This window comes from Salmo salar, chromosome 09, assembly GCF_965601325.2.
Source record: "Salmo salar chromosome 09, fSalSal1, whole genome shotgun sequence".
Lineage (NCBI taxonomy): Eukaryota > Metazoa > Chordata > Actinopteri > Salmoniformes > Salmonidae > Salmo > Salmo salar.
The window spans coordinates 136,513,494-136,528,814 of NC_138299.1; the positions used below are offsets into that span (position 1 = coordinate 136,513,494).

The window sequence follows — 15,321 nt, forward strand, 5'->3', positions numbered from 1 at the left end:
TTTAGGTCAGTTAGGATCACCAATTTATTTTAAGAATGTGAAATGTCAGAATAATAGTGGAGAGAATGATTTATTTCAGCTTTTATTTCTTTCATCACATTCCCAGTGGGTCAGAAGTTTACATAGACTCAATTAGTATTTGGTAGCATTGCCCTTCAATTGTTTCACTTGGGTCAAACCTTTCGGGTAGCCTTCCATAAGCTTCCCACAATAAGTTGGGTGAATTTTTGCGCATTCCTCCTGGCAGAGCTGGTGTAACTGAGTCAGGTTTGTAGGCCTCCTTGCTCGCACACGCTTTTTCAGTTCTGCCCACAACCTTTCTATAGGATTGAGGTCAGGGCTTTGTGATGGCCACTCCAATACCTTGACTTTGTTGTCCTTAAGCCGTTTTGCCACAACTTTGGAAGTGTGCTTGGGATCATTGTCCATTTGGAAGACCCATTTGCAACCAAGCTTTAACTTCCTGACTGATGTCTTGAGATGTTGCTTCAATATATCCACATCATTTTCCCACCTCATGATGCCATCTATTTTGTGAAATGCACCAGTCCCTCCTGCACCAAAGCACCCGCACAACATGATGCTGCCACCCCCGTGCTTCACGGTTGGGATGGTGTTCTTCGGCTTGCAAGCGTCCCCCTTTTTCCTCCAAACATAACGATGGTCATTATGGCCAAACAGTTCTATTTTTGTTTCATCAGACCAGAGGACATTTCTCCAAAAAGTATGTTCTTCGTCCCCATGTGCAGTTGCAAACCGTAGTCTGGCTTTTTTATGGCAGTTTTGGAGCAGTGGTTTCTTCCTTGCTGAGCAGCCTTTCAGGTTATGTCGATATAGGTCTCGTTTTACTGTGGATATAGATACTATTGTACCTGTTTCCTCCAGCATCTTCACAAGGTCCTTTGCTGTTCTGGGATTGATTTGCACTTTTCGCACCAAAGTACGTTCATCTCTAGGAGACAGACCATGTCTCCTTCATGAGCGGTATGACGGCTGCGTGGTCCCATGGTGTTTATACTTGCGTACTGTTGTTTGTACAGATGGACGTGGTACCTTCAGGCGTTTGGAAATTGTTCCCAAGGATGAACCAGACTTGTGGAGGTCTACAGATTTTTTTTCTGAGGTCTTGGCTGATTTCTTTTGATTTTCCCATGATGTCAAGCAAAGAGGCACTGAGTTTGAAGGTAGGCCTTGAAATACATCCACAGGTACACCTCCAATTGACTCAAATGATGTCAATAGCCTATCAGAAGCTTCAAAAGCCATGACATAATTTTCTGGAATTTTCCAAGCTGTTTAAAGGCACAGTCAACTTAGTGTATGTAAACTTCTGACCCACTGGAATTGTGATACAGTGAATTATAAGTGAAATAATCTGTCTGTAAACAATTGTTGGTAAAATGACTTGTGTCATGCACAAAGTAGATGTCCTAACTGACTTGCCAAAACTATAGTTTGTTAACAAGACATTTGTGGAGTGGTTGAAAAACGAGTTTTAATGACTCCAACCTAAGTGTATGTAACCTTCCGACTTCAACTGTACATAGAGAAGCTCTGTACCTGTGTGAGCCAGCCTCCTGCCTGCCTCTTAAAGTTCAGTTCAAGTGTGGGTATGAAAACCCAGCTGCAGTTATTTTGGACTTAAAAGGAGGAGTGAGTGAACTCTCTGCTCATCTCAGGCCTTTACATAAGCAGTTCTAGATCCACAGTAGAGCTAGCTACCGCCTCCATCTCCTCTCTGCTGCTCCCCTCTGTCAGTACATGACCAACACTAGTTCAGGCCCCTGCTAATGTAACCAGTGTTATTTATACACGCTGACGTGCTGATGTGTGTGTCATGCTTTTGTTGTGTGTTGGGGGCGGTTTGGGTGTGTGTGAGTGAGTGTGTGCGCCTCTTGCTCACAGTGTGTGTAGGTTTGTGTAGGTCATACAAGATGGAGTGGGGGGGTCATCAGGTCAGCCTCCATATTCCCTGTTTACCTCCAACTGAAAAGAACACATGATTCCTCCGCCTCCGAGCATGCTGCTTCTTCTTTCTTGCCTAAATTGTTGGCACTCGCTCTCAGCCTCTCACTTTGTGTGAACAGAGAAGATGTAGGTGTTATTTTACATCTATCAATGGTTGTTTGTCCCCTCCCCTCCAGGCGGTGAGTGCAGCTCTGAGACCAGAGTATGAGGTGGTGGTTCCCCAGTGTCGACCCCTGTCCCCTGGAGAGATCCTGTGATGCACCTCCCCCGCCTCTACCGAAACCTCAACGCCGTCATGTGAGTGACTCAGCCTTTATCATTATAAACCCATCCCACTCTCAGCCTCGGTCAGACCTACCTTACACAGTCAGTCTGTCAGACCTATATTACACAGTCAGTCTGTCAGACCTATAATACACAGTCACAGTTTATCAGACCTATATTACACAGTCACAGTTTGTCAGACCTATATTACAGTAACAGTCTGTCAGACCTATATAACACAGTCACAGTCTGTCAGACCTATATTACACAGTCACAGTTTGTCAGACCTATATTACAGTCACAGTCTGTCAGACCTATATTACACAGTCAGTCTGTCAGACCTATATTACACAGTCAGTCTGTCAGACCTATGTAACACAGTCACAGTTTGTCAGACCTATATTACACAGTCACAGTTTGTCAGACCTATATTACAGTCACAGTTTGTCAGACCTATATTACACAGTCACAGTCTGTCAGACCTATATTACACAGTCACAGTCTGTCAGACCTATATTACACAGTCACAGTTTGTCAGACCTATATTACACAGTCACAGTTTGTCAGACCTATATTACACAGTCAGTCTGTCAGACCTATGTTACACAGTCACAGTCTGTCAGACCTATATTACACAGTCACAGTCTGTCAGACCTATATTACACAGTCAGTCTGTCAGACCTATATTACACAGTCAGTGTGTCAGACCTATATTACACAGTCACAGTTTGTCAGACCTATATTATACAGTCAGTCTGTCAGACCTATATTACGCAGTCACAGTTTGTCAGACCTATATTACACAGTCACAGTTTGTCAGACCTATATTACACAGTCAGTCTGTCAGACCTATATTACACAGTCACAGTTTGTCCGACCTATATTACACAGTCACAGTTTGTCAGAGCTATATTACACAGTCACAGTTTGTCAGACCTATATTACACAGTCACAGTTTGTCAGACCTATGTTACACAGTCACAGTTTGTCAGACCTATGTTACACAGTCAGTCTGTCAGACCTATATTGCGCAGTCACAGTTTGTCAGACCTATATTACACAGTCAGTCTGTCAGACCTATATTACACAGTCAGTTTGTCAGACCTATGTAACACAGTCACAGTTTGTCAGACCTATATTACACAGTCACAGTTTGTCAGACCTATATTACAGTCACAGTTTGTCAGACCTATGTAACACAGTCACAGTTTGTCAGACCTATGTAACACAGTCACAGTTTGTCAGACCTATATTACACAGTCACAGTTTGTCAGACCTATATTACACAGTCAGTCTGTCAGACCTATATTACACAGTCAGTCTGTCAGACCTATATTACACAGTCACAGTTTGTCAGACCTATATTATACAGTCAGTCTGTCAGACCTATATTACGCAGTCACAGTTTGTCAGACCTATATTACACAGTCACAGTCTGTCAGACCTAAATTACACAGTCACAGTTTGTCAGACCTATATTACACAGTCAGTCTGTCAGACCTATATTACACAGTCACAGTTTGTCAGACCTATATTACACAGTCAGTCTGTCAGACCTATATTACACAGTCAGTTTGTCAGACCTATGTAACACAGTCACAGTTTGTCAGACCTATATTACACAGTCACAGTTTGTCAGACCTATATTACAGTCACAGTTTGTCAGACCTATGTAACACAGTCACAGTTTGTCAGACCTATGTAACACAGTCACAGTTTGTCAGACCTATATTACACAGTCACAGTTTGTCAGACCTATATTACACAGTCAGTCTGTCAGACCTATATTACACAGTCAGTCTGTCAGACCTATATTACACAGTCACAGTTTGTCAGACCTATATTATACAGTCAGTCTGTCAGACCTATATTACGCAGTCACAGTTTGTCAGACCTATATTACACAGTCACAGTCTGTCAGACCTAAATTACACAGTCACAGTTTGTCAGACCTATATTACACAGTCAGTCTGTCAGACCTATATTACACAGTCACAGTTTGTCAGACCTATATTACACAGTCACAGTCTGTCAGACCTATGTTACACAGTCACAGTTTGTCAGACCTATATTACACAGTCACAGTTTGTCAGACCTATATTACAGTCACAGTTTGTCAGACCTATGTAACACAGTCACAGTTTGTCAGACCTATGTAACACAGTCACAGTTTGTCAGACCTATGTAACACAGTCACAGTTTGTCAGACCTATATTACACAGTCACAGTTTGTCAGACCTATATTACACAGTCACAGTTTGTCAGACCTATATTACACAGTCACAGTTTGTCAGACCTATATTACACAGTCAGTCTGTCAGACCTATGTTACACAGTCACAGTCTGTCAGACCTATATTACACAGTCACAGTCTGTCAGACCTATATTACACAGTCAGTCTGTCAGACCTATATTACACAGTCAGTCTGTCAGACCTATGTTACACAGTCACAGTCTGTCAGACCTATATTACACAGTCACAGTCTGTCAGACCTATATTACACAGTCAGTCTGTCAGACCTATATTACACAGTCAGTCTGTCAGACCTATATTACACAGTCACAGTTTGTCAGACCTATATTATACAGTCAGTCTGTCAGACCTATATTACGCAGTCACAGTTTGTCAGACCTATATTACACAGTCACAGTCTGTCAGACCTAAATTACACAGTCACAGTTTGTCAGACCTATATTACACAGTCAGTCTGTCAGACCTATATTACACAGTCACAGTTTGTCAGACCTATATTACACAGTCACAGTTTGTCAGACCTATATTACACAGTCACAGTTTGTCAGACCTATATTACACAGTCACAGTTTGTCAGACCTATGTTACACAGTCACAGTTTGTCAGACCTATGTTACACAGTCAGTCTGTCAGACCTATATTGCGCAGTCACAGTTTGTCAGACCTATATTACACAGTCAGTCTGTCAGACCTATATTACACAGTCAGTTTGTCAGACCTATGTAACACAGTCACAGTTTGTCAGACCTATATTACACAGTCACAGTTTGTCAGACCTATATTACAGTCACAGTTTGTCAGACCTATGTAACACAGTCACAGTTTGTCAGACCTATGTAACACAGTCACAGTTTGTCAGACCTATATTACACAGTCACAGTTTGTCAGACCTATATTACACAGTCACAATCTGTCAGACCTATGTTACACAGTCACAGTCTGTCAGACCTATATTACACAGTCAGTTTGTCAGACCTATATTACACAGTCAAAGTTTGTCAGACCTATATTACACAGTCACAATCTGTCAGACCTATGTTACACAGTCACAGTTTGTCAGACCTATATTACACAGTCACAGTTTGTCAGACCTATATTACAGTCACAGTTTGTCAGACCTATGTAACACAGTCATAGTTTGTCAGACCTATGTAACACAGTCACAGTTTGTCAGACCTATATTACACAGTCACAGTTTGTCAGACCTATATTACACAGTCACAATCTGTCAGACCTATGTTACACAGTCACAGTCTGTCAGACCTATATTACACAGTCACAGTTTGTCAGACCTATATTACACAGTCACAGATTGTCAGACCTATATTACACAGTCACAATCTGTCAGACCTATGTTACACAGTCACAGTCTGTCAGACCTATATTACACAGTCACAGTTTCTCAGACCTATATTACACAGTCACAGTTTGTCAGACCTATATTACACAGTCACAGTTTGTCAGACCTATGTAACACAGTCACAGTTTGTCAGACCTATATTACACAGTCACAGTTTGTCAGACCTATATTATCCAGTCAGTCTGTCAGACCTATATTACACAGTCACAGTTTGTCAGACCTATATTACACAGTCACAATCTGTCAGACCTATGTTACACAGTCACAGTTTGTCAGACCTATATTACACAGTCACAGTTTGTCAGACCTATATTAAGGTCACAGTTTGTCAGACCTATATTATCCAGTCAGTCTGTCAGACCTATATTACACAGTCACAGTTTGTCAGACCTATATTACACAGTCACAATCTGTCAGACCTATGTTACACAGTCACAGTTTGTCAGACCTATATTACACAGTCACAGTTTGTCAGACCTATATTAAGGTCACAGTTTGTCAGACCTATGTAACACAATCACAGTTTGTCAGACCTATGTAACACGGTCACAGTTTGTCAGACCTATATTACACAGTCACAGTTTGTCAGACCTATATTACACAGTCACAATCTGTCAGACCTATGTTACACAGTCACAGTCTGTCAGACCTATATTACACAGTCACAGTTTGTCAGAACTATATTACACAGTCACAGATTGTCAGACCTATATTACACAGTCACAGTTTGTCAGACCTATATTACACAGTCACAGTTTGTCAGACCTATATTACACAGTCACAGTTTGTCAGACCTATATTACACAGTCACAGTCTGTCAGACCTATATTACACAGTCAGTCTGTCAGACCTATATTACACAGTCACAGTTTGTCAGACCTATATTATACAGTCAGTCTGTCAGACCTATATTACGCAGTCACAGTTTGTCAGACCTATATTACACAGTCACAGTCTGTCAGACCTAAATTACACAGTCACAGTTTGTCAGACCTATATTACACAGTCAGTCTGTCAGACCTATATTACACAGTCACAGTTTGTCAGACCTATATTACACAGTCACAATCTGTCAGACCTATGTTACACAGTCACAGTTTGTCAGACCTATATTACACAGTCACAGTTTGTCAGACCTATATTACAGTCACAGTTTGTCAGACCTATGTAACACAGTCACAGTTTGTCAGACCTATGTAACACAGTCACAGTTTGTCAGACCTATGTAACACAGTCACAGTTTGTCAGACCTATATTACACAGTCACAGTTTGTCAGACCTATATTACACAGTCACAGATTGTCAGACCTATATTACACAGTCACAATCTGTCAGACCTATGTTACACAGTCACAGTCTGTCAGACCTATATTACACAGTCACAGTTTCTCAGACCTATATTACACAGTCACAGTTTGTCAGACCTATATTACACAGTCACAGTTTGTCAGACCTATGTAACACAGTCACAGTTTGTCAGACCTATATTACACAGTCACAGTTTGTCAGACCTATATTACAGTAACAGTCTGTCAGACCTATATAACACAGTCACAGTCTGTCAGACCTATATTACACAGTCACAGTTTGTCAGACCTATGTAACACAGTCACAGTTTGTCAGACCTATGTAACACGGTCACAGTTTGTCAGACCTATATTCACAGTCACAGTTTGTCAGACCTATATTACACAGTCCAGTCTGTCAGACCTATATTACACAGTCACAGTTTGTCAGACCTATATTACACAGTCACAGTTTGTCAGACCTATATTACACAGTCAGTCTGTCAGACCTATGTTACACAGTCACAGTCTGTCAGACCTATATTACACAGTCACAGTCTGTCAGACCTATATTACACAGTCAGTCTGTCAGACCTATATTACACAGTCAGTCTGTCAGACCTATATTACACAGTCACAGTTTGTCAGACCTATATTATACAGTCAATCTGTCAGACCTATATTACGCAGTCACAGTTTGTCAGACCTATATTACACAGTCACAGTCTGTCAGACCTAAATTACACAGTCACAGTTTGTCAGACCTATATTACACAGTCAGTCTGTCAGACCTATATTACACAGTCACAGTTTGTCAGACCTATATTACACAGTCACAGTTTGTCAGACCTATATTACACAGTCACAGTTTGTCAGATCTATATTACACAGTCACAGTTTGTCAGACTTATGTTACACAGTCACAGTTTGTCAGACCTATGTTACACAGTCAGTCTGTGAGACCTATATTGCGCAGTCACAGTTTGTCAGACCTATATTACACAGTCAGTCTGTCAGACCTATATTACACAGTCAGTTTGTCAGACCTATGTAACACAGTCACAGTTTGTCAGACCTATATTACACAGTCACAGTTTGTCAGACCTATATTACAGTCACAGTTTGTCAGACCTATGTAACACAGTCACAGTTTGTCAGACCTATGTAACACAGTCACAGTTTGTCAGACCTATATTACACAGTCACAGTTTGTCAGACCTATATTACACAGTCACAATCTGTCAGACCTATGTTACACAGTCACAGTCTGTCAGACCTATATTACACAGTCAGTTTGTCAGACCTATATTACACAGTCAAAGTTTGTCAGACCTATATTACACAGTCACAATCTGTCAGACCTATGTTACACAGTCACAGTTTGTCAGACCTATATTACACAGTCACAGTTTGTCAGACCTATATTACAGTCACAGTTTGTCAGACCTATGTAACACAGTCATAGTTTGTCAGACCTATGTAACACAGTCACAGTTTGTCAGACCTATATTACACAGTCACAGTTTGTCAGACCTATATTACACAGTCACAATCTGTCAGACCTATGTTACACAGTCACAGTCTGTCAGACCTATATTACACAGTCACAGTCTGTCAGACCTATATTACACAGTCACAGTCTGTCAGACCTATATTACACAGTCACAGTTTGTCAGACCTATATTACACAGTCACAGTCTGTCAGACCTATATTACACAGTCAGTCTGTCAGACCTATATTACACAGTCCAGTCTGTCAGACCTATATTACACAGTCACAGTTTGTCAGACCTATATTACGCAGTCACAGTTTGTCAGACCTATATTACACAGTCACAGTTTGTCAGACCTATATTACACAGTCAGTCTGTCAGACCTATATTACACAGTCACAGTTTGTCAGACCTATATTACACAGTCACAGTTTGTCAGACCTATATTACACAGTCACAGTTTGTCAGACCTATATTACACAGTCACAGTTTGTCAGACCTATATTACACAGTCACAGTTTGTCAGACCTATGTTACACAGTCACGTCTGTCAGACCTATATTACACAGTCACAGTTTGTCAGACCTATATTACACAGTCACAGTCTGTCAGACCTATATTACACAGTCACAGTCTGTCAGACCTATGTTACACAGTCACAGTTTGTCAGACCTATATTACACAGTCACAGTTTGTCAGACCTATATTACACAGTCACAGTTTGTCAGACCTATGTAACACAGTCACAGTTTGTCAGACCTATGTTACACAGTCACAGTTTGTCAGACCTATATTACACAGTCACAGTTTGTCAGACCTATATTACACAGTCAGTCTGTCAGACCTATATTACACAGTCAGTCTGTCAGACCTATATTACACAGTCACAGTTTGTCAGACCTATATTATACAGTCAGTCTGTCAGACCTATATTACGCAGTCACAGTTTGTCAGACCTATATTACACAGTCACAGTCTGTCAGACCTAAATTACACAGTCACAGTTTGTCAGACCTATATTACACAGTCAGTCTGTCAGACCTATATTACACAGTCACAGTTTGTCAGACCTATATTACACAGTCACAATCTGTCAGACCTATGTTACACAGTCACAGTTTGTCAGACCTATATTACACAGTCACAGTTTGTCAGACCTATATTACAGTCACAGTTTGTCAGACCTATGTAACACAGTCACAGTTTGTCAGACCTATGTAACACAGTCACAGTTTGTCAGACCTATGTAACACAGTCACAGTTTGTCAGACCTATATTACACAGTCACAGTTTGTCAGACCTATATTACACAGTCACAGATTGTCAGACCTATATTACACAGTCACAATCTGTCAGACCTATGTTACACAGTCACAGTCTGTCAGACCTATATTACACAGTCACAGTTTGTCAGACCTATATTACACAGTCACAGTTTGTCAGACCTATATTACACAGTCACAGTTTGTCAGACCTATGTAACACAGTCACAGTTTGTCAGACCTATATTACACAGTCACAGTTTGTCAGACCTATATTACAGTAACAGTCTGTCAGACCTATATAACACAGTCACAGTCTGTCAGACCTATATTACACAGTCACAGTTTGTCAGACCTATGTAACACAGTCACAGTTTGTCAGACCTATGTAACACGGTCACAGTTTGTCAGACCTATATTACAGTCACAGTTTGTCAGACCTATATTACACAGTCAGTCTGTCAGACCTATATTACACAGTCACAGTTTGTCAGACCTATATTACACAGTCACAGTTTGTCAGACCTATATTACACAGTCAGTCTGTCAGACCTATGTTACACAGTCACAGTCTGTCAGACCTATATTACACAGTCACAGTCTGTCAGACCTATATTACACAGTCAGTCTGTCAGACCTATATTACACAGTCAGTCTGTCAGACCTATATTACACAGTCACAGTTTGTCAGACCTATATTATACAGTCAATCTGTCAGACCTATATTACGCAGTCACAGTTTGTCAGACCTATATTACACAGTCACAGTCTGTCAGACCTAAATTACACAGTCACAGTTTGTCAGACCTATATTACACAGTCAGTCTGTCAGACCTATATTACACAGTCACAGTTTGTCAGACCTATATTACACAGTCACAGTTTGTCAGACCTATATTACACAGTCACAGTTTGTCAGACCTATATTACACAGTCACAGTTTGTCAGACCTATGTTACACAGTCACAGTTTGTCAGACCTATGTTACACAGTCAGTCTGTGAGACCTATATTGCGCAGTCACAGTTTGTCAGACCTATATTACACAGTCAGTCTGTCAGACCTATATTACACAGTCAGTTTGTCAGACCTATGTAACACAGTCACAGTTTGTCAGACCTATATTACACAGTCACAGTTTGTCAGACCTATATTACAGTCACAGTTTGTCAGACCTATGTAACACAGTCACAGTTTGTCAGACCTATGTAACACAGTCACAGTTTGTCAGACCTATATTACACAGTCACAGTTTGTCAGACCTATATTACACAGTCACAATCTGTCAGACCTATGTTACACAGTCACAGTCTGTCAGACCTATATTACACAGTCAGTTTGTCAGACCTATATTACACAGTCAAAGTTTGTCAGACCTATATTACACAGTCACAATCTGTCAGACCTATGTTACACAGTCACAGTTTGTCAGACCTATATTACACAGTCACAGTTTGTCAGACCTATATTACAGTCACAGTTTGTCAGACCTATGTAACACAGTCATAGTTTGTCAGACCTATGTAACACAGTCACAGTTTGTCAGACCTATATTACACAGTCACAGTTTGTCAGACCTATATTACACAGTCACAATCTGTCAGACCTATGTTACACAGTCACAGTCTGTCAGACCTATATTACACAGTCACAGTTTGTCAGACCTATATTACACAGTCACAGATTGTCAGACCTATATTACACAGTCACAATCTGTCAGACCTATGTTACACAGTCACAGTCTGTCAGACCTATATTACACAGTCACAGTTTCTCAGACCTATATTACACAGTCACAGTTTGTCAGACCTATATTACACAGTCACAGTTTGTCAGACCTATGTAACACAGTCACAGTTTGTCAGACCTATATTACACAGTCACAGTTTGTCAGACCTATATTATCCAGTCAGTCTGTCAGACCTATATTACACAGTCACAGTTTGTCAGACCTATATTACACAGTCACAATCTGTCCGACCTATGTTACACAGTCACAGTCTGTCAGACCTATATTACACAGTCACAGTTTCTCAGACCTATATTACACAGTCACAGTTTGTCAGACCTATATTACACAGTCACAGTTTGTCAGACCTATGTAACACAGTCACAGTTTGTCAGACCTATATTACACAGTCACAGTTTGTCAGACCTATATTATCCAGTCAGTCTGTCAGACCTATATTACACAGTCACAGTTTGTCAGACCTATATTACACAGTCACAATCTGTCAGACCTATGTTACACAGTCACAGTCTGTCAGACCTATATTACACAGTCACAGTTTGTCAGAACTATATTACACAGTCACAGATTGTCAGACCTATATTACACAGTCACAGTTTGTCAGACCTATATTACACAGTCACAGTTTGTCAGACCTATATTACACAGTCACAGTTTGTCAGACCTATATTACACAGTCACAGTTTGTCAGACCTATGTTACACAGTCACAGTTTGTCAGACCTATGTTACACAGTCAGTCTGTGAGACCTATATTGCGCAGTCACAGTTTGTCAGACCTATATTACACAGTCAGTCTGTCAGACCTATATTACACAGTCAGTTTGTCAGACCTATGTAACACAGTCACAGTTTGTCAGACCTATATTACACAGTCACAGTTTGTCAGACCTATATTACAGTCACAGTTTGTCAGACCTATGTAACACAGTCACAGTTTGTCAGACCTATGTAACACAGTCACAGTTTGTCAGACCTATATTACACAGTCACAGTTTGTCAGACCTATATTACACAGTCAGTTTGTCAGACCTATATTACACGGTCACAGTTTGTCAGAGCTATATTACACAGTCACAATCTGTCAGACCTATGTTACACAGTCACAGTTTGTCTGACCTATATTACACAGTCACAGTTTGTCAGACCTATATTACACAGTCACAGTTTGTCAGACCTATATTACAGTCACAGTTTGTCAGACCTATGTAACACAGTCACAGTTTGTCAGACCTATGTAACACAGTCACAGTTTGTCAGACCTATATTACACAGTCACAGTTTGTCAGACCTATATTACACAGTCACAATCTGTCAGACCTATGTTACACAGTCACAGTCTGTCAGACCTATATTACACAGTCACAGTTTGTCAGACCTATATTACACAGTAACAGATTGTCAGACCTATATTACACAGTCACAATCTGTCAGACCTATGTTACACAGTCACAGTCTGTCAGACCTATATTACACAGTCACAGTTTCTCAGACCTATATTACACAGTCACAGTTTGTCAGACCTATATTACACAGTCACAGTTTGTCAGACCTATGTAACACAGTCACAGTTTGTCAGACCTATATTACACAGTCACAGTTTGTCAGACCTATATTATACAGTCAGTCTGTCAGACCTATATTACACAGTCACAGTTTGTCAGACCTATATTACACAGTCACAATCTGTCAGACCTATGTTACACAGTCACAGTTTGTCAGACCTATATTACACAGTCACAGTTTGTCAGACCTATGTAACACAGTCACAGTTTGTCAGACCTATGTAACACGGTCACAGTTTGTCAGACCTATATTACACAGTCACAGTTTGTCAGACCTATATTACACAGTCACAATCTGTCAGACCTATGTTACACAGTCACAGTCTGTCAGACCTATATTACACAGTCACAGTTTGTCAGAACTATATTACACAGTCACAGATTGTCAGACATATATTACACAGTCACAATCTGTCAGACCTATATTACACAGTCACAGTTTGTCAGACCTATATTACACAGTCACAGTTTGTCAGACCTATATTACACAGTCACAGTTTGTCAGACCTATATTACACAGTCACAGTTTGTCAGACCTATGTTACACAGTCACAGTTTGTCAGACCTATGTTACACAGTCAGTCTGTGAGACCTATATTGCGCAGTCACAGTTTGTCAGACCTATATTACACAGTAACAGATTGTCAGACCTATATTACACAGTCACAATCTGTCAGACCTATGTTACACAGTCACAGTCTGTCAGACCTATATTACACAGTCACAGTTTCTCAGACCTATATTACACAGTCACAGTTTGTCAGACCTATATTACACAGTCACAGTTTGTCAGACCTATGTAACACAGTCACAGTTTGTCAGACCTATATTACACAGTCACAGTTTGTCAGACCTATATTATACAGTCAGTCTGTCAGACCTATATTACACAGTCACAGTTTGTCAGACCTATATTACACAGTCACAATCTGTCAGACCTATGTTACACAGTCACAGTTTGTCAGACCTATATTACACAGTCACAGTTTGTCAGACCTATGTAACACAGTCACAGTTTGTCAGACCTATGTAACACGGTCACAGTTTGTCAGACCTATATTACACAGTCACAGTTTGTCAGACCTATATTACACAGTCACAATCTGTCAGACCTATGTTACACAGTCACAGTCTGTCAGACCTATATTACACAGTCACAGTTTGTCAGAACTATATTACACAGTCACAGATTGTCAGACATATATTACACAGTCACAATCTGTCAGACCTATATTACACAGTCACAGTTTGTCAGACCTATATTACACAGTCACAGTTTGTCAGACCTATATTACACAGTCACAGTTTGTCAGACCTATATTACACAGTCACAGTTTGTCAGACCTATGTTACACAGTCACAGTTTGTCAGACCTATGTTACACAGTCAGTCTGTGAGACCTATATTGCGCAGTCACAGTTTGTCAGACCTATATTACACAGTCAGTCTGTCAGACCTATATTACACAGTCAGTTTGTCAGACCTATGTAACACAGTCACAGTTGGTCAGACCTATATTACACAGTCACAGTTTGTCAGACCTATATTACAGTCACAGTTTGTCAGACCTATGTAACACAGTCACAGTTTGTCAGACCTATGTAACACAGTCACAGTTTGTCAGACCTATATTACACAGTCACAATCTGTCAGACCTATGTTACACAGTCACAGTTTGTCAGATCTATATTACACAGTCACAGTTTGTCAGACTTATGTTACACAGTCACAGTTTGTCAGACCTATGTTACACAGTCAGTCTGTGAGACCTATATTGCGCAGTCACAGTTTGTCAGACCTATATTACACAGTCAGTCTGTCAGACCTATATTACACAGTCAGTTTGTCAGACCTATGTAACACAGTCACAGTTTGTCAGACCTATATTACACAGTCACAGTTTGTCAGACCTATATTACAGTCACAGTTTGTCAGACCTATGTAACACAGTCACAGTTTGTCAGACCTATGTAACACAGTCACAGTTTGTCAGACCTATATTACACAGTCACAGTTTGTCAGACCTATATTACACAGTCACAATCTGTCAGACCTATGTTACACAGTCACAGTCTGTCAGACCTATATTACACAGTCAGTTTGTCAGACCTATATTACACA

At 40.4% G+C, this 15,321-nt stretch overlaps 1 protein-coding gene across 1 annotated transcript in view; it reads left to right on the forward strand.

Annotated features, from left to right (window-relative positions):
- Positions 1 to 15,321, forward strand: part of LOC106612930 (2-(3-amino-3-carboxypropyl)histidine synthase subunit 1) — a 177,337-nt gene that overhangs the window by 50,803 nt on the left and 111,213 nt on the right. Inside the window, 1 exon segment of the mRNA XM_082956329.1 lies at positions 2,145 to 2,237. Coding sequence (XP_082812455.1) covers positions 2,145 to 2,237 — 93 coding nt within the window.